General features: G+C 51.0%; 10 protein-coding genes across 10 annotated transcripts; 5 read left to right on the top strand and 5 right to left on the bottom strand.

The window, feature by feature from the left end:
- Nucleotides 1–32: 32 nt before the first annotated feature.
- ASPGLDRAFT_137887 (cupin domain-containing protein) lies at nt 33–596 on the top strand (the record flags this gene model as incomplete). The annotated part of the gene is made up of 1 exon (XM_022541562.1): nt 33–596. The coding sequence occupies one exon, from the start codon at nt 33–35 to the stop codon at nt 594–596; it is 564 nt and encodes a 187-aa protein (XP_022395659.1).
- A 29-nt stretch (nt 597–625) lies between these two features.
- On the bottom strand, nt 626–1,789 carry ASPGLDRAFT_40349 (zinc-dependent alcohol dehydrogenase family protein; the record flags this gene model as incomplete). The annotated part of the gene is made up of 3 exons (XM_022545210.1): nt 626–1,092; nt 1,149–1,595; nt 1,651–1,789. 3 exons carry the CDS (start codon nt 1,787–1,789, stop codon nt 626–628), a joined length of 1,053 nt encoding a protein of 350 aa, XP_022395658.1.
- Nucleotides 1,790–1,879: 90 nt separating this feature from the next.
- On the bottom strand, nt 1,880–2,790 carry ASPGLDRAFT_1086212 (uncharacterized protein). Its single transcript, XM_022539544.1, has 2 exons — nt 2,612–2,790; nt 1,880–2,551 (listed from the first exon to the last, which is right to left on the bottom strand). Exons 1-2 carry the CDS (start codon nt 2,639–2,641, stop codon nt 1,970–1,972), a joined length of 612 nt encoding a protein of 203 aa, XP_022395657.1. The 5' UTR covers nt 2,642–2,790; the 3' UTR covers nt 1,880–1,969.
- A 1,335-nt stretch (nt 2,791–4,125) lies between these two features.
- ASPGLDRAFT_53146 (glycerophosphodiester phosphodiesterase) lies at nt 4,126–5,697 on the top strand. The gene is made up of 4 exons (XM_022547912.1): nt 4,126–4,220; nt 4,271–4,425; nt 4,483–4,662; nt 4,716–5,697. The coding sequence occupies exons 1-4, from the start codon at nt 4,160–4,162 to the stop codon at nt 5,289–5,291; spliced, it is 972 nt and encodes a 323-aa protein (XP_022395656.1). The 5' UTR covers nt 4,126–4,159; the 3' UTR covers nt 5,292–5,697.
- ASPGLDRAFT_1083419 (uncharacterized protein) lies at nt 5,499–8,455 on the bottom strand. Its single transcript, XM_022539542.1, has 3 exons — nt 8,027–8,455; nt 7,858–7,968; nt 5,499–7,806 (listed from the first exon to the last, which is right to left on the bottom strand). The coding sequence occupies exons 1-3, from the start codon at nt 8,121–8,123 to the stop codon at nt 5,654–5,656; spliced, it is 2,361 nt and encodes a 786-aa protein (XP_022395655.1). The 5' UTR covers nt 8,124–8,455; the 3' UTR covers nt 5,499–5,653.
- A 1,955-nt stretch (nt 8,456–10,410) lies between these two features.
- Nucleotides 10,411–12,054, top strand: ASPGLDRAFT_40345 (inositol-3-phosphate synthase INO1; the record flags this gene model as incomplete). The annotated part of the gene is made up of 2 exons (XM_022545209.1): nt 10,411–11,108; nt 11,157–12,054. The coding sequence occupies 2 exons, from the start codon at nt 10,411–10,413 to the stop codon at nt 12,052–12,054; spliced, it is 1,596 nt and encodes a 531-aa protein (XP_022395654.1).
- A 111-nt stretch (nt 12,055–12,165) lies between these two features.
- Nucleotides 12,166–13,218, bottom strand: ASPGLDRAFT_137907 (putative 1-aminocyclopropane-1-carboxylate deaminase; the record flags this gene model as incomplete). The annotated part of the gene is made up of 1 exon (XM_022541565.1): nt 12,166–13,218. The coding sequence occupies one exon, from the start codon at nt 13,216–13,218 to the stop codon at nt 12,166–12,168; it is 1,053 nt and encodes a 350-aa protein (XP_022395653.1).
- Nucleotides 13,219–13,469: 251 nt separating this feature from the next.
- ASPGLDRAFT_1088877 (uncharacterized protein) lies at nt 13,470–14,129 on the top strand. Its single transcript, XM_022539545.1, has 3 exons — nt 13,470–13,752; nt 13,819–14,002; nt 14,096–14,129. The coding sequence occupies exons 1-2, from the start codon at nt 13,559–13,561 to the stop codon at nt 13,925–13,927; spliced, it is 303 nt and encodes a 100-aa protein (XP_022395652.1). The 5' UTR covers nt 13,470–13,558; the 3' UTR covers nt 13,928–14,002; nt 14,096–14,129.
- A 109-nt stretch (nt 14,130–14,238) lies between these two features.
- On the top strand, nt 14,239–14,976 carry ASPGLDRAFT_40343 (uncharacterized protein; the record flags this gene model as incomplete). Its single annotated transcript, XM_022545208.1, has 1 exon — nt 14,239–14,976. One exon carries the CDS (start codon nt 14,239–14,241, stop codon nt 14,974–14,976), a length of 738 nt encoding a protein of 245 aa, XP_022395651.1.
- Nucleotides 14,977–15,417: 441 nt separating this feature from the next.
- Nucleotides 15,418–16,987, bottom strand: ASPGLDRAFT_62165 (bifunctional alcohol dehydrogenase/S-(hydroxymethyl)glutathione dehydrogenase; the record flags this gene model as incomplete). Its single annotated transcript, XM_022548513.1, has 6 exons — nt 16,804–16,987; nt 16,738–16,752; nt 16,576–16,690; nt 15,753–16,526; nt 15,514–15,701; nt 15,418–15,441 (listed from the first exon to the last, which is right to left on the bottom strand). Exons 1-6 carry the CDS (start codon nt 16,822–16,824, stop codon nt 15,418–15,420), a joined length of 1,137 nt encoding a protein of 378 aa, XP_022395650.1. The 5' UTR covers nt 16,825–16,987.
- Between the last annotated feature and the right edge of the window lie 346 nt (nt 16,988–17,333).

The following is a 17,333-nucleotide window of genomic DNA, read 5'->3' as shown; positions in this document are numbered from 1 at the left end:
CGATTTCAATCCTCAGCCAGATAACGCCCACAATGGCCGCCAACACCGATACCAAGCAACTCTCCCCACTCCCAAAGCCCACCCGCTTCGTCACGGGACACAACTCCGATGCAAAGTCAATTATCCACGCCGAAGATGGTGCTACCTGGACCAAACTCGGCGACGATATGGGCTTCTACGTCCCGTACACCACCTCGAACTTTCCAGTGAGCATGACCAATGGGACGGACATTGAAAAGAACAAGGAAGTCACAACCTCCGGAAAACTTGGGCTGGTCAACCCCGGCGGAACGGTTTGTCGATACGTGGACTTCGCCCCGGGCAACAAGCCCATCATGCATCAGACGGTCAGCTTGGATTACGGCATTGTGCTCGAGGGAGAGATTGAAATGATTTTGGACTCTGGGGAGAAGAAGCTGCTGAAACGCGGGGACATCGCTATCCAACGAGGCACGATGCACGCGTGGAGCAACCCCAGTAAAACAGAGTGGGCAAGACTGCTGTTTGTCCTGCAGGCGAGTGAGAACGTTGCCATTGATGGAAAGGAGTTGAAGGAGGATATCCCATCGGAGGCACATATCCAGCCAAGTCAGTGATCTCGTTCAGACTATGTACGTAGGTTATATTATACAGTGATGACAACCTTGCCAAAGTGGCTTCCGCTATACAAGAAGTTAAAGGCCTCCTTGGCCTGATCAAAGGAAAACGCCCGGTTCACCACGGGCCGAATCTGGTGCTTCTCGTAGAATTTCATCATCTCCTCGAACCGGTCCTTGGGCCCGTTGATGATACCCTTGAGGGTCACGTTTCTCCGCAATGCAAGCACGTTGACGTTCGTGCGGTCCTCCGGCTCATCCACCTTGCCAGACAGATAGCCAATGCAGTCGATAAGACCACCAAAGGCAATGCAATCAAAGCTCTTTTTCAATGTTTTTGCGCCACCAGTCTCGAGAACAATATCCGCGCCGTGGTTGTTGGTCACCTCCATCACGGTCTTTTCCCAGTCGGGGTTTGTACGGTAGTTGATCGTGTAGTCGGCGCCGAGCTCCTTTGCCTGCGCGAGTTTCTCGTCGGAGGACGAAGTAATAATCACTGTCACTCAGCATCAGTATCCCCTGGTAGGCCTCGTGTAAGCAGAAGTGACGCACCCTTAGCCCCCGAAGCCTTCGCAATTTGTAACCCAGCAATCGAAACACCACCCGTTCCCTGCAGCAGCATATACTCCCCCGCACCACCATCCTGTCCCATCGGCCTCATCCCGTTAATCGACATCCAAGCGGTAACCGGCGCAATCGGCAACGTCGCCGCCTCCGCGTCACTCAGGTACTCCGGTGCCTTCACCAGTCCACACGCAGGGAACACCCTATGCGACGCCAAAACACCGTCCAACGGCAGTCCCAGTCCCGACGCGAGTTCCTTCTCAGTGACCTGACCGGTCAGGTGATCGGGGAGGAAGGGAGAGAGCACACGGTCGCCGGTCTTGAGGGTCGTCACGCCGTCGCCGACCTGAATAACTACTCCGCACGAATCCGAGCAGGGGACGATGGACTCATCCTGGCCAATGGATTTGTGATGGGTGTATTCGCCATTGCAGACTGCTTCAGTCAGATCACATCCCTGTCCCTGCTTACGGGGCAATCGATTGCTTACCTTCCGTGTCACGGTAGTTCAGCGAGACAGCGCGGATCTCCACGAGGACCTCGCCTTTGCCGGGAGTGGGGATGGTGCCTTCTTGGAGGTGCAGCGTGTCGAGACCCTTCAAGGTTGTCACCCACTTTTTGACGGACATGATGCTGGATAGTACCTTTCAATTGTACTCTGAGTATGTTTAGAAAAGGAAAATAACAATTGAGGACATGCTGGTCATGGTTGAAAACAATTAATAATGTCGGTGCCCCACTAAACCAGAAAGGACATGATTCATGCTTCAAGGTGGAGAGGACGTTTAGGCTAGTCATGCTCAACTATATCAAAGAAATGCGAAATGGACCCTCCCCTGTTTTCTCATGACATGTGCCCGCGTCTCATACATCATCTCCTCCTCGCACACCCGGGCTTGTTCCAACTTGTCGCATTCCTTTCTATCGACATATTCCCAGGGCTTCTCCATCACCTCCCAATCATTAAGCCGGCTTTGGTCCCACATCACATACGCCCATCGTCGTAGCGGTGCCTGGGAAGGAGAGAAGATGAATTCACTACTCGGCTGCCAATGGTGTGCCCAGCGCCACACAATTTCCGGTCCATGATCGGGATCCGGATAACACGGTTTGGGAATGAATTCTTCTTCATCGCCGGGCTCAAGTTCTGCCAGAGGAAGCCATCCTAAAAATGCAGATTCTCTTAGACCTTCAGTGAGGAAAAACGGATGGCTGTCTTTAGCAGCATCGCGGGAAAGGAGATTACGGCGTGCTTCGGGGGTTTTTGCTTCCGCAAAATGACGAATATGGTTGAGGCCGAGGGACATATGATACTGTTGACACCCTCTATCTGATGCATTGCTCACGACTGCAAGGAAGTGGACCCAGTCTGGATCACTCTCTCCCACCTCCTGTAATGCTATTCAACTTGGTTAGACTTGAATGGAGCGTGAAGCTGGAGTAGATCATACCTGAATCAAGAATTTCGAATAAATAATCATAGATGCAAGCAAGGTTGTTCATTCTCCCACGGGGCAAAGCGAGCAAAGTATTTTCTCTGCTGGCTTACATCTGAATCAAAGGGAGGACTATTCCTGTCTCCAAACAGGTGGCAATACGTCTGAAACCGGTAAAGATTGCGACTGATGCGATTTCTCTCGTTCCGTGACAGGTCTTGTTTGCCAGTCAGGACCTTAGAGGTCAAATCAACCAGAAAGAAGTTAACATGGTCGTAGAGCCGGGCTAAACGAAGAGCCTGAGAGAGTTTCCATCGCAAAGACGAATGAAATGGCAATTGATCCTAGGCCACGTATTGCGCAATGAAGCCCAGGGTCCTTCCTTTCGCGATGATACGTCTGCAGCCGAGGCGCCATGCAGAAGCTCTGGATGAATTTGCTGTAATAGGATTTTCTCTGTTATTTGTGTTTCGATAAGCTTGAAGGCAAGGTAAAGACGAGGACCTGTCAGCACAGCGCACACCAAGGATTGGATATCAGGAATTTCGGCCAAAATCCCTTGAATCAACTCCAAGGGGAGATTCTCCAGCTTGCCTTCCACCACCTCACCATGCATGTTGTCAAAGCGGAAGCCTTTGATTCTGTTCTCGACGGATTGCTTCAATGAATAGTGCCGTTGACAAGGATACATTTTATGTTGGCGAAGGTGAGAGTCAATCAGTGAGTGAGTGAGTGAGATGGTGGGGAAATGGGGCGAGTGATAGTTAACTACGGCGGCCAGTCTGAAAAACAATTCATTAATGCATATGCACCATGCCACTCGTCCGGTGCCCCGGAATGGAAGAATATTGGTAAATTGTCGCTTCAATGTTGGTATTTGATCTAAGGCCTCTTTCTAGTCCTATTTTCGATTGCGTGCATGCAGCAAGTGCTGTAATGGGATCTTAAGAGCCAATTGATGCAGCAATGAGACTATATTCGTCCAGCAAGAGCAAATCACCGCCATTCAACACAGTGGTGAGACTGAAATGCCTCGCTCGCACTGTCAATACCGGTCATTGAGGTTCAAGATGGTCTATATATACCCCAGTGGCGTGTCCATTTCTGCTCTCGATTGATCATCCAACCCTCGTATTCAATCTCATCGTGAACGGCCACTGTTCTTTTGATCAATCCATTCTTGACTAATACCGGTATTCTCTGCATTCACCATGTCTGCAGATGGGTTCAACTGGAAAGGCGACAAGATCTACTATGGTGATACGGAAATCAAAAAAGATTCTACCTCGACAAGCAACAAGAATATCCAACCGGGCTCGGTGCTTTCTGCATTTGAAAGCGCTAAAATGGAGTGACAGCGTGTACTTCCTCTTGCAGTTGGATACCTCAGATGAAGCTATGTCTAAAGTAGAGTAAAAGTACACTGTAGAAGTGCCTGACAGTCAACCTTACTGGGGCAGAATCATGTGATTGACACCGGATCTACACCCTTATCTCCGTTGTCGCATTGCAACATAAACAACTCCCAACACCATCCCAACAACAACTACAACGCCCATCGAAATGGAAGAACAGCATCAGAAGAACCCTCCATCACAAGAGAAACTATCCCCAGACTCAACCAGTATGTACATAACAATCAAACCAACGGCAAACATGCTGCTAACCATCCAGCTACCGATGCGCCGCAGATAATCGCCCATCGAGGCTTCAAGCGAAAATACCCCGAGAACTCCCTATCCTCGTTCAGAGGCGCTGTCGAGGCAGACAGTAATGCGATCGAGTTGGACCTGGCGTTGTCTATGGACAATGTTGTGGTGATATCCCACGTTCGTCAACTAGGCATCTACATATCGCGACAGTGTACACTGTACTAACGAGGACAGGATGCCTCAATGAAACGCTGCTTCGGGGTGAACAAACAAGTCGCCAAGTGCGATTACGAGTACCTGAAAACCGTGACCATGATCCAGGAACCGCATGAGCCGGTTCCACGGTTATACGAACTACTCCAATATCTGGCGCAACCGGAGGCGGCGCATATTTGGGCTTTTCTTGATGTCAAGGTATCTCCACCTACTTCTCCTGAATTTATGGAATAGTGTACTAACATGGAAAGCTCACAAACGACCCCGTCGCGATAATCCCGCAAATCGCCAAAACCATCGCGTCCGTCCCCCCCGCAGAGAACAAACCATGGCACACCCGCCTCATCCTCGGCGCCTGGTCTTCAGCCTTTATACCCCAGTGCATCACCCATCTTCCAGAATTCCCGTTATCGCTCGTTTGTTTCGATCTTCACGCCGCGCGTCGTTTCTTTCCCCTCCCGAATCTCGTGGCCTACAATGTCAATCAACAGGTACTGATGGGTCCATTGGGACGGGGGTTCTTGGAGGATGCGCACAAGGCAGGAAAGAAAGTGTTTGTCTGGACACCTAACGACGAAAGCGCTATTCAGTGGTGTATCCGGAAACGCGTCGATGGCGTGGTCACCGATGATCCCGAGCTATGTCGGCAGCTCGTAGGCACGACGGACCCGTCTGCTGGATCGGACGCGATCACATTTAGCCAGAAGACCGAGATTCTGACCATTTCACTACTAGTTGCGCTGTTTGGGTGGTTGTTCAGACTCAAGTTCCTGCCCAAGGTGAAGGTTGACGCACCACCGAAGGCCAAACCGCCTTCTGTGCATTGATCATGAATACGGAAGAGTACAGAGTATATTTGGATAGATAGACATTGCTCCATTAACTATTACCCATGCCAACCTGACCTTTTGTCTAATCGCCGCCGTTGGACCTGTACATAATACCCAAACATTACCGACATTATATACAATAGAAGGCATGGTATACATCAGATTGAAACACTTCAACCAAACGCGTGCAAAAATAAAAGAAATGGGTATACATGCACGAAAGTAACTCCACTAGGAAGGTGTGTCAAAAAAGAAATGAAAACTGATGTACCGGATCAGTTAAAAAGCGTAAGAAAAAAGAAAGTCGCCATGGACAGTAGAAAGAAATAAAAGACTTGGTCAAATGGTCGGAAATGAAATCATATCATCATCAGCCTGGTCGTCCTCCGCTCAGGGAACCGCTTCGCACCAGGCGGAGGTCCATACGCAGGACCGTACGCAGGACCAAACGCACCAGGAGGTCCCAGCATATCAGGGCCCATAGGAGGACCCATAGGCGGAGGCGGACGTCGTCCGGGGCCAGGCGGGAAGGGAGGACGGCCCATCGGACCCGGACCAGGACCCATTGGACCAGGGGGTCCGTACGGATCAGGCGGTCTTGACAATGGCGACGAGGGCATTGTTGGACGGCGGAATCGAGGCGGCGGCACGGAAGCTGCTGCTCTGCGGGAGTCGCGCTCACAGTAGACTTGACCGTTCCATTCGAAGTATTCGCCCTTGAGGTTGACGTTGCAGGTGCGACAGGTGAGACAGTCGGGGTGGAACTTGCGGCGGTCGCTGGGCCCGCGGCCCATTCGTTCGTCGGTTTCGAGATATTGGCCCTCGATACCTGCGTTACATGTGCTGCACAGCGAGCCGTTCAGCTCGTGGTAGTGCTGGGCGCAGTAGGGCTTGTTCTGGAGGACGTAAAAGTCTGCTGTCTGGAACGGAATGTGGCAGTAGCAGCACGCGAAGCAATCGCGGTGGTAACGGCCTGTGAGTCTACCATCTGCCGATGAGACTGACTTGCCAAAGATGGCCTCGCCGCATCCACGGCAGCGGCCCTTGGAGCGTGGGGCACGAGGTGGAGCGAGTGCAATGGCCTCCGGGCGTTCCTTTGCTGGTGATACTGGTGATTGTTCGTCTGAGGGGGACTCGACGGAGTTCTCAGAACGCGGAGACTGTTGATCGGTAACAAGAGATAAGCTGCCTTGAGAGAGAGCCGGGTCGGTGGGTGAATCCGGTGGCTGAAGGAAATTAGAGAGCTTTGGCGGTTCGAGAGGACTGCCCGATTGAGAGGCGTCTTCCAACATCGGGAACGGAGATCTCGGAGATGGTTGGTCGTAGTGGTTCTGGTTCTCCTCGACAACTGGCCCGAGTCTGCTAGCTTCTGATGCCTTGCGTCGCGATAAGCTCGTTTCTGATGGGAGGCTGGACAGAGAAGTTCCGCTTCGTGATTCAGACGGCGAGAACTCTGAAGAGACCGTGGAGCTCTCTGTAGAATGTCCTGCATCGTCCAATCCCAGCGCACGGGCAAAGTTCGACACGGAATTGCCCCCTTCACTGGCGTCGGAGTTTTTCCTCCGGTTGCCTTCGTCAATTGAAAGGTTATTCGGGTGCAGGTAGTGGTTGGAACCCGAAGGTTGACGTGCGCCATGATATTGGGCGGTGAATGGTTCCCTAGAATCGCGGAATCTGTCGACGGACGGTGCAGGGGAGTGCGAGCTTTGGGATGGTGACCGCTGCGAATAGGGTTGTCCAGACCGGCTGTCGGAGTGGGAGTGAAAAGAAGAGAGATCCAACTGCTCACTATCGCTGGGACGATGGATTGCGGCCTCGCGATTGCTCTTCTCTGAAATTCCAAAGTCAAACCTACTGTATGACGAATCATGCTGCTCATTATGGTATGTGGTGTCTTCCTCCCCGAACCCCTGATGCGTTGGCGTTGGGTTCTCGGTTAATGTCTCGAGAGGCGCGGATCTCGAAAGTCCATCGTCAAAGAACGCCTGCGGATCGCGAGCAATGCTTCCAAACGATGGTCGTCGACTGGACATCATTGTTGACCGCTTCGACCCATTGTCGTACTTGATGCTTGCCGTCCCATAGCTGCTCCTGCTATCCAGTGAATCGCCGCGCCTGTGGAAGAAATCCGGGAGCGGTGCCACATCGTCAGCAATATCGTCTGCGAAATCTTCATCCTTTGGTAATGGCGGCGGTGGTGGCAGAGAACGTTCTCTATCGATGGGAGCTGGCCGTGCGCTCATGGGTCCTTGATCCATATCCCCATAAGGAGAGTGTGGGATTGAAATCGGCGGTGCTGAGCCTAGAGGTTGCATATTGGCCAGGGCACCAGGTCGTCGGTTAGACATTGAACGAGGTAGCGGGAATGCTGGGATGCCTTTGCCCCAGTCAGGCGATGGTGGTTCAGAAGGGATTGGTATTGTGTTGCTTCGCTGTATGCCATAGGGAGGGCTTTGGTTTGAGTTGGAAGTATCATCATCGTTGCTTCCTGTTGCTTGCAAAAACGGACGATCTGGACTGTGTCAACCAACTGGCATAACAAGAGAACCTTGATTTCACTTACTGGCCATTAAAGGATCTATCCGCGGTAATGGTTTCTCCCATGAATACCCTGGCGGGGGAGTAGGGTCAGATTTCGGAGGAGGTGCTGGGGGCGTTGGTGAGGATCCTTGGTCTATACGATCAGTACCTATACAACGACAGAAGCAAAGATAGATGAAGGAGGGGATTACCATGGCAGACATGATCCCCCATGGCAGAAATATCGACACCAATGCCGCAATTAGAGCATTTTATTGTGGGCAGCACGCCCGCATCGACGACAGCCATGTCGTCGACTGGCACTGAAAAATGTGACGTCTCTTAAAAGTATACTAACTATAGTCGATGCATGAAGAGTGACATCTGCCAGGGGTGTGTTTGATCTGTCCGACAGGCCGGGGCCCTCCTCGCGTCTAGGCGTTTCTGCAGCCAATCGATAGCTATGCGACTGATCTTAATATGAAGCGTTATGTCTGGGGAGTGGGATATTGAAGAATAAAAGTAGTATTGGAACAGTTGTGATAGTTATGAGAGAAAAAAGAAAGAGAATACCGCTGGATAGACGATAAGAACTGCGAGTGGAGACGATGGTGCAAAAGACACCATAGAGTCAAGGCCCTCTTGTGGACAGGTGACGATCAAGGAAAAGACAGTGTCTCCAACACGCGTTCTGCGGTATTATTAGTGGGATTTGGGGCCTTGTGAGGGACGCTGTGGTGGTTAAAGATGGATAGGATTTTCTATTCGGGGCATTCGACAATGCGCCGCCACCAATGCCAATAGATACACAGGGGAAATTTCCATTCTCTTTTAGGTGACAGGGGATCTCCCCAAGTTGATCGGGTAGAACTGTTTCTCCAATGATTCCATTGCTGACTGCTGTTGACGCACTTTGTCTCTGTGAACTCTTGAATACGGGAGGCGCAAAAACCCCTGAGACGGACCGAAGATCTTCAATGCGGTTCAGGGGGAGCCCGTTCCAACTTTCCACTCCGCGTGCGATTGGTGTTGATTGGTTTATTAGGGCGATGAGGACTCCATTGAGAGAACCTTGGGCGGTTTTTCTTTTTCTTTTCTTTTTTTTTTTCCCTCCAAAAATATGCTCCTAGTTTGTTGTTGTCTCTGGCGCAGTGACATGGTTTCAATGCATGCCATTTTTCTTTCTCGGAGTTGTTGACACCCACCCAATCAGATTGTCGGTCATGCCGTGTCGGAGAGACAGCGTCCTCTGCATCCATATGGGGTACAGTAGCGCATGTCGACGCTGGTTAGTGTTGACCCATTCCGACTCCGTCGTCGCATTCCAAGCGGAGTGGACAGGAGAACTCGCGCAGACTGTAGTAATCTCCGTGCACCGGCCAGATTTCTGGAACTGTCCTTGGCGGGCACCAACCCGGACTGACATCACACTTTGTGCGATTCATTTTTGATGCCCCTGTGTCCTGACCTGACTCCGTACTCAGTACGGGTTTGCTTTGCGTCTGTACACAACCTCCATCCTCCGCTCCGTACTTTGACCGAAAGATCCCGTTTTCGGATCGTCATGGTCCTCCGCGTCCACAATCCACTCCACAGAAAGCAACCACGGGCCAATTGGGGATGAGATGCGCGTATGGCGCATTGTGTGATTGCAGTGTGCCGTCTTCAGCACATCCTAGCTGTGGTGCAGGTACGAAGTACAGGTCCTCATGTTCCTGCATCGATATCACAGGCACAGCATTTTAAGCGAAGAATCCGAAACCGATATAAAGTTCAATAGTCGTAGCTCCCGATTCATTTTCACATCGTTCCTTGAACAGCCACAAAGTCAATAGTCAGCGGACCAGCACGGTCCATGGAACCCCAGCCGGGGCATTCCGTGTACTCCGTACACCGCAAGAGATAGTTAACTAGTCATGTAGTTAACTAACTAGTTACCTATATGATTGAGGCACCAAGGCATTCAGGCAGAGATTCCGGCAACCCAGGACCCCGGTTTCATGCCGGCCCCTCGTGGGGGATCCGACCGTTGGCAGGTGCACAGTATCGGAGATCATAACTGTGTGTACAGGTACTTGTGCAGAGTACTTGTACTTGTATACTCAAGTAGCAATCAACATGGTGGCTATAAAAGTCTAGATCACAAATCAGATGACCATAACGATGAAGTGTCCTTTCTAAACTAATTCACCGAGTTGCGGTGACACCTATTCAGCTGCCTGGTTGTTATTCACTGTCCGCCGGAGCATCACGGGACTGTCTGCCAGGGCTTACTTAAACAGCCGCTTTCCTCTTGCTGTCCTTTTCTCTTCTTCTCTTTCTCTCTTCATCCCATCTTCTACCTCTACTCAAGCTCAATTGCTCGTCTACGCTCGATCACTCGTCCTTGAGGTGGTCAACAACCGTCACCATTTTCTCCACACTTCTTAACTCGTGAGTATCTCTATATATACATGTCTTCTATACAGTATACTAACCCTCCAGGCGTCACCACCCGTTCAACGGCCGGCGCTCATCCACCCGTGGAGGAGCATCGGACGAATTATTCTACACTCAGTAAACGAATTCGTCTACTCGTAATATCAAATCTGCAACGATGGCTCCCCACGCTAACTCGGATGTGGCCAACGGCGCCGTGAACGGGTCGGTTTCCAACGCTCCTCTGTTTACCGTCAACTCTCCCAATGTGGTCTACACCGACAATGAAATCAAGAGTCAGTACGCTTACCACACCACCGACATCTCTCGCACCCCCGACAACAAGCTTGTTGCTACCCCCAAGGCCACCAACTACAACTTCAAGGTGGACCGTAAGGTGGGCAAGGTCGGTGTCATGCTCGTCGGTTGGGGTGGAAACAACGGTTCCACGGTGACGGCTGGTATCATTGCCAACCGTGATCGTCTCGTCTGGGAAACTCGCGAGCGCTCTCAAGCCGCCAACTACTATGGCTCCGTTGTCATGAGCTCGACCGTCAAGTTGGGTACTGACGCCAAGACTGGTGAGGAGGTCAACGTTCCGTTCCATGACATGTTGCCCATGGCCCACCCCAATGATCTCGTCGTTGGTGGCTGGGATATTAGCAGCATGAACTTGGCCGACTCTATGGACCGCGCTCAGGTACTCGAGCCGGGTCTCAAGCAGCTGGTCCGCAAGGAAATGTCTACCATGAAGCCGCTGCCCAGTATCTACTACCCTGATTTCATTGCCTCCAACCAGGAGGACCGTGCCGACAATGTCATTGAGGGTGACAAGGCTTGCTGGGCTCACGTCGAGCGCATCCAGAAGGACATTCGGTAAGTAGCTATCCTACAAGTTTTTGAGGTCTGTGCTAACCTTCACAGCGAATTCAAGTCTCAGAACGGTCTGGACAAGGTCATTATCATGTGGACTGCCAATACCGAGCGTTACGCTGACATGGTACCCGGCGTCAACGACACGGCTGAGAACCTGCTCGAAGCCATCAAGACCGGACACCTCGAGGTGGCTCCATCCACCATCTTTGCGGTTGCGTCCATCTTGGAGGATGTTCCTTTCATCAACGGATCTCCCCAGAACACCTTTGTCCCCGGTGCCTTGGACTTGGCGGAGAAGCGTGGAGCGTTCATTGGCGGTGACGACTTCAAGTCGGGCCAGACCAAGATGAAGTCGGCTCTGGTGGACTTTTTGATCAACGCTGGTATCAAGCTCACCTCGATTGCCAGCTACAACCACCTGGGCAACAACGACGGCAAGAACCTGAGCTCCCAGAAGCAGTTCCGCTCCAAGGAGATTTCCAAGTCGAACGTTGTCGACGACATGGTTGCGGCCAACAAGCTGTTGTACGCCGAGGATGAGCATCCCGATCACACCGTGGTTATCAAGTACATGCCGTCCGTTGGTGACAACAAACGTGCTCTGGACGAGTACTATGCGGAGATCTTCATGGGCGGTCACCAGACCATCAGTTTGTTCAACATCTGCGAGGACTCGTTGCTGGCCTCTCCGTTGATCATCGACCTTGTGTTGATTACGGATATTATGACCCGCATTGGCTGGAAAACTGATGAGACGGCCGATTACAAGGGCTTCCACAGTATTCTGAGCGTCCTCAGCTACATGCTCAAGGCTCCTTTGACTCCTCCTGGTACTCCGGTTGTCAATGCTCTGGGCAAGCAGCGTAATGCTTTGATCAACATCTTCCGTGCTTGCGTTGGTTTGCAGCCTGAATCGGACATGACACTTGAGCACAAGCTGTTTTAGCTGGTTTACTCGGTACCGACCTTTACTTTGATTATCTGCGCTTGATGCTAGCATTTCCAACTTAGTCACTCATTCATGCAATAAATTGACTTATGCTCAAATACCATCGTACTACTTAGTCTGACCCAACTGGGAGTAAGCGTTCAAAGCCAACTGCCCACCCAGATGAGCATACAAAACATTGCCCTGGATCTCGCCCTTCCGGATCATATCCACCATACCCGCGAAACTCTTACCCTCGTAGACAGGGTCCGTGATAAACGCCTCCATCCGAGCAGCATACTCCATAGCCTCCCAAGTCTGCTTATCCGGAATCCCATAAGTCCCCGCATGATACCGCTCGTCCAGAATAACATCCTCCTCGGTAATATCCCCCTCCTCCAAGCCAATCTTGACCGCAGTATTCCTCGCAATCCTCAACACCTGCGCCTTGGTCTGCTCCGGCGTCGCAGACCCATCAATCCCGATGACCTTCTTCTTCGCCAACCCAGGCTCAAGCTTCTCAACCAGCTTGAAACCAGCAATCATCCCGGCAAACGTCGACCCCGTCACCGCACACACAATCACAGTCCCGAACTCAACACCCATCTCCCTCTCCTGCTGCCTCACTTCAAACGCCCACCGCGCGAAACCAAGCCCACCAAGCGGATGATCCGACGCCCCGGCAGGAATATAATACGGCTTCCCACCATTTTTCTCAATCTCCTCAGTAACCCCCTTAACAGTCCCTTTATGTTGAATACCAAACCCCTCCTCGCGCTCAAGTCTAATATCAGCACCCATAAGCCGACTCAACTGAATATTCCCCACAGATTCATAACCCTGGTCCTCCCAATCAACCCACTTCTCCTGCACGAGCGCAGCTTTCAATCCAGATCTAGCAGCGACCGCAGCAACCTGTCTCGTATGATTACTCTGCACGCCGCCGATAGACACGAGTGTATCTGCTGAGTGGGACAGGGCGTCGGCGAGGAGATACTCGAGTTTGCGGGTTTTATTGCCGCCGTGGGCGTAGGCGGAGTTGAGGTCGTCGCGTTTGGCGTAGATTGTTGCAGCGCCACCTAGGTCGAGTGAGATGCGGGGGAGGGGGTGGATTGGGGAGGGGCCGAGGAGGAGGGGGGTTCGGGGGATTGAGGAGAGGGGGGATGGGAGTTGTAGTTCCATTGTATCGTATCGTAGGGGAGAGTAGTGTGTAAGTGTGTATGATTGTAGGGTTGATAGGATAGAGGTTGATTGATTGATTAGATCTGTATACTGAGTTAACCTGTTTATATAGTTCTTAGTTGTGTAGGTAGGGCATTCGGAAGTTATCCGTGATAGAGGAGATATGAGGGGCTGAGGGGATATCATATCATATCTATATCTACAGGGGATCTATCTATCTGCTCATGTGTCATGAGTACGGTCAGATATCAACCGGAGTCAGTTCAGTACTCCAGCCGGAATGTAGATTGCTTCGGAGAGTACGGAGTAACTCGAGGTGACGCCGGAAAGGCCACAAAACATGGTGGCTTTCAAACACAGCTTCCAACGTTTCTTCCTCTTCTCTTTCTTTGGTGTCACAACACTGCCTCCGTACCTAAGGTTTCTAGTTAGTATGTCTCGAGGTGGAGGCTCACCTAGTGTCCATTCAGATGCCTCGTGTTATGGGGTTCTCGTGCGAACCCACAGGATGATGGTTTGGCCAAGGCCAGCACAGTGAGGAATTCCTACCAGTGCTTTATTAACGAGATTGATCGCGAGAAACTAAACTAATTTCACGAGGAGCACCTTATATATCCTTTCCTATCATATCGTTCGTTATACCATCTTGGTGGTATACTTGGTGGTCGCTATCATACCGGTCGTCATATCGTTACTGCGGTATACCTGACGGTAGAATATCAAGTGAGGCCGCATAACTAACTAATACAACTCGATTTGTACTACTCGGCCTACATTGCTAGGGGTATAAGCTTTTTCTTTTTCTCCCATACCTTTACCTTAATGGAAGTGTATGCTCATTCTCTGCATGGAAATTCACATGCGCCTGATCTCTCAGGGAAGGGTGGCACGGCCTCAATGCGGTGAACAAGCAGATGTTATAGCAGTACAAAAACCTCCTCTTTCCCTCGTCTTTCTTCAAATCCCCATCTATATTCTTATTTCCAACATTTTCCTTAATACAAGCTCTCTCATCCAAACATGGCCCGAGTTAGTGACCACGCTCTTAGCTATTACTCGCCCTCGCATCCCTCCTTATTGGTCGACGCCTCCGGTATGCATGTTGATGAAGATGGCTTCCTGCAGTCCAGGCAGAGGGCCGGTGGGCCATATCTGTGTTCTCTACCGGCAAACCGAGAGCTCCTTGAAGTAGGGTTTATATATAAGCATACACCGGAAAATGTTACGAACGTTAGAGAAAAAACGGCCCAGATTCTGGCCAGCGCAGAAATTAACTACACCGAAATCGCCATCACTGGCCGCCGTTCCCAAGTGGACAGCGAATCTAGCCCAGTGCTAACGGTTCTTATTGTTACAAAAGGAGGCTCCCAGCGTGAAAAATGGCGCGATGTCACGAAACAGGTCACCCATGCCATTTCTGGTGATCTGCATGATGATTTTTCTGTCGAGCTGATTGATGAGATCCTCCATCAACAATTTAACACTTCTCCTGTCTTGAAGACCGACAGCATCTACTCCGTACGTGATAAGGTTTGTGGTAGCATTCTTGAAGAGCTTAATCTCCCAGATCCAAGGTGTGTAGGATGTTACCGGTATGGACCAAGCATCAGGAGGGAGGAAAACCCTCCCATAATTATCGTGGGTATCCGGGATAAGACAACGAGAAGCTTCCATGATGATAATAAGAAGGTTCAGGGCATTCTTGAATGCTTTGGAGTCACAGATACATCAGTCCTTTTCCGCAAGGAGTCATCCTGAGGGGTCCGAAAAGACCGGAATTAAGATACAAACCTGGGCCATTCTGATTGCCTTGGATTCGTCTACTAGCTTTAATTCAATATAAAACTTGCTTTGGATCTATACAAGGGTCCATCATATCAATGTTCAGAATGGCTGCTGCCGTAAAATGGATGAGGCTTGTCTTCAATAGCTGCGAGGGTGTTAAGGGCCAGGCCCAGAAATGCTAATGATTAGCTTTGGCACAAGAGATTTCGTTAAAGAAGAGAGGAACAAATGCCCGGTCGGGCGGCTCTATATACATTGACTATCTTGTTGACGATCCTTAACCGACCGTCTTTCGACACTAGGTATCATAGTAACCGAGTAGAGTGTACTTGTAAGTACGTGGAGAAGTACGAATGAGGTGGATGGTCGAGTGCAAGGTCCCCCGTGAGGACCTTGTGTCTCTTCATATACAGTTTATAAGCACTTGCTCCGGATAGTCTTGAATTCAATCATATTCATCATCATAACTTTTCAATAACGCGATTACGACATGTCAACAACACAACGAACACAGTCTCCCTCCTTCATCTGCTCGAATGCCCCGTTAATGTTGCTCAGAGACTGACGGTGAGTGATGAATTCGTCAACCATCAGCTGGCCGTTCAGGTAGTCGTCGACCAAACCGGGCAGCTGGCTACGTCCCTTGATACCTCCGAAAGCGCATCCCTTCCACACACGGCCGGTGACGAGTTGGAAAGCTACATCATTAGCAGGGTCTTTCAAAGTCTTGAGAAATATGGAGGGCTTACGTCTCGTGGAAATCTCTTGACCAGCAGCAGCAACACCAATGACAATGCTCTCACCCCAGCCCTTGTGGCAGGCTTCAAGAGCAGCACGCATGACACCAACGTTACCAGTGCAGTCAAAGGTGTAATCGCAGCCACCGTCGGTCATGTCGATTAGTTGTTCCTGGATGGTCTTGCCGTTGAGCTTGGTGGGGTTGACAAATTCAGTGGCACCGAACTTGCGAGCCCAGGCCTCCTTGCCGTCGTTGACATCAACGACGATGATCTTGCTGGCCTTGTTCTTGACAGCACCCTGGATGACTGACAGACCGACACATCCAGCACCGAAGACAGCAATGTTCGAGCCCTCCTCAACACCAGCAGTCACAACAGCAGCACCGTAACCGGTGGTGATACCGCATCCCAGCAGACACGAGCGGTCGGTCGAGATCTTGGGGGTGACAGCCACAACCGAGATATCGGCGACGACAGTGTACTGGGAGAAGGTAGAGGTACCCATGAAGTGCAGGATGTCCTGGCCACGGGCCTTGAACCGCGAGGTGCCATCAGGCATCACACCCTTACCCTGGGTAGCGCGGATCTTGCCGCAGAGGTTGGTCTTGCCGGACTTGCAGAACTTGCATTCACGGCATTCGGGGGTGTATAGGGCGACGACATAGTCACCGGGCTTGACGGAGGTGACGCCCTCGCCGACGGATTCGACGACACCGGCACCTTCGTGACCGAGGACGATGGGGAAGGCACCTTCGGGGTCTTTGCCGGAGAGAGTGTAGGCGTCTGTCCAGTCAGTACCCTCTCTTCCTCCTATCCTTGGTGTGGGTCATACCTGTGTGGCAGACACCAGTGTGGTGAATCTGAATGCGGACCTCGTTGGTCTTGGGGGGAGCGACCTCGACATCTTCGATGGAAAGGGGTTCACCAGCGCCCCAAGCGATGGCGGCCTGTACTATGAGTATGTATTCTGAGAGATATGCGATCGTGAGCTTACTTTGCAGGTGATGGTCTATCGAGCAGTTAGCAACATAATTCTGACTGTGACAATTGGGTGCCTTACCTGTCCGACGGTGCTGGCCATTTTGATAGAATTGAGAACAAGAAACGAAGGGTATAAAAAGAGAAGAAAAGAATAAAATACAGAAAAGGTTGAATATTGGATGACGAGCGAGACCCGCGGATTTAAAAGCGTGCGGGAAGTGGAGGAGGGGAGGGGTGAGGGGCAGTACTACTGTAAAACCCCGTTATAAGCAACTATTTCGGCAGGTCGCGGAAATTGCTTATAACGGAGTATTGCTTATATCGGATTATACGAGCTTGCTGCCATAAATATATATATAGACGTCATCTAATTACAAAAGAAGTCTCGTATATCACTCTGCTGCTGTCTGCTAACCTTCTTTCTCAAAAGGGTCCTCTCATGGAAGAGAAGTTGCTGGATTAAGGCCTTATTTCCATCCACCTGCTGCTCCTCGAAAAGCCGGAGTTTATATAGACTCTCCAAAGCATCTGTTATAGATATCTGTGGAAGAGACTCATAGTTTTCTTCCTCTTCCTCCTCTTCTTCTGGCATGCTTGCAGATGAAAACT

The sequence above is a fragment of the Aspergillus glaucus genome, assembly GCF_001890805.1.
Source record: "Aspergillus glaucus CBS 516.65 unplaced genomic scaffold ASPGLscaffold_37, whole genome shotgun sequence".
Lineage (NCBI taxonomy): Eukaryota > Fungi > Ascomycota > Eurotiomycetes > Eurotiales > Aspergillaceae > Aspergillus > Aspergillus glaucus.
Note: the sequence above shows the minus strand (reverse complement) of the source record. Positions and strands in the feature narration are given on the sequence as shown.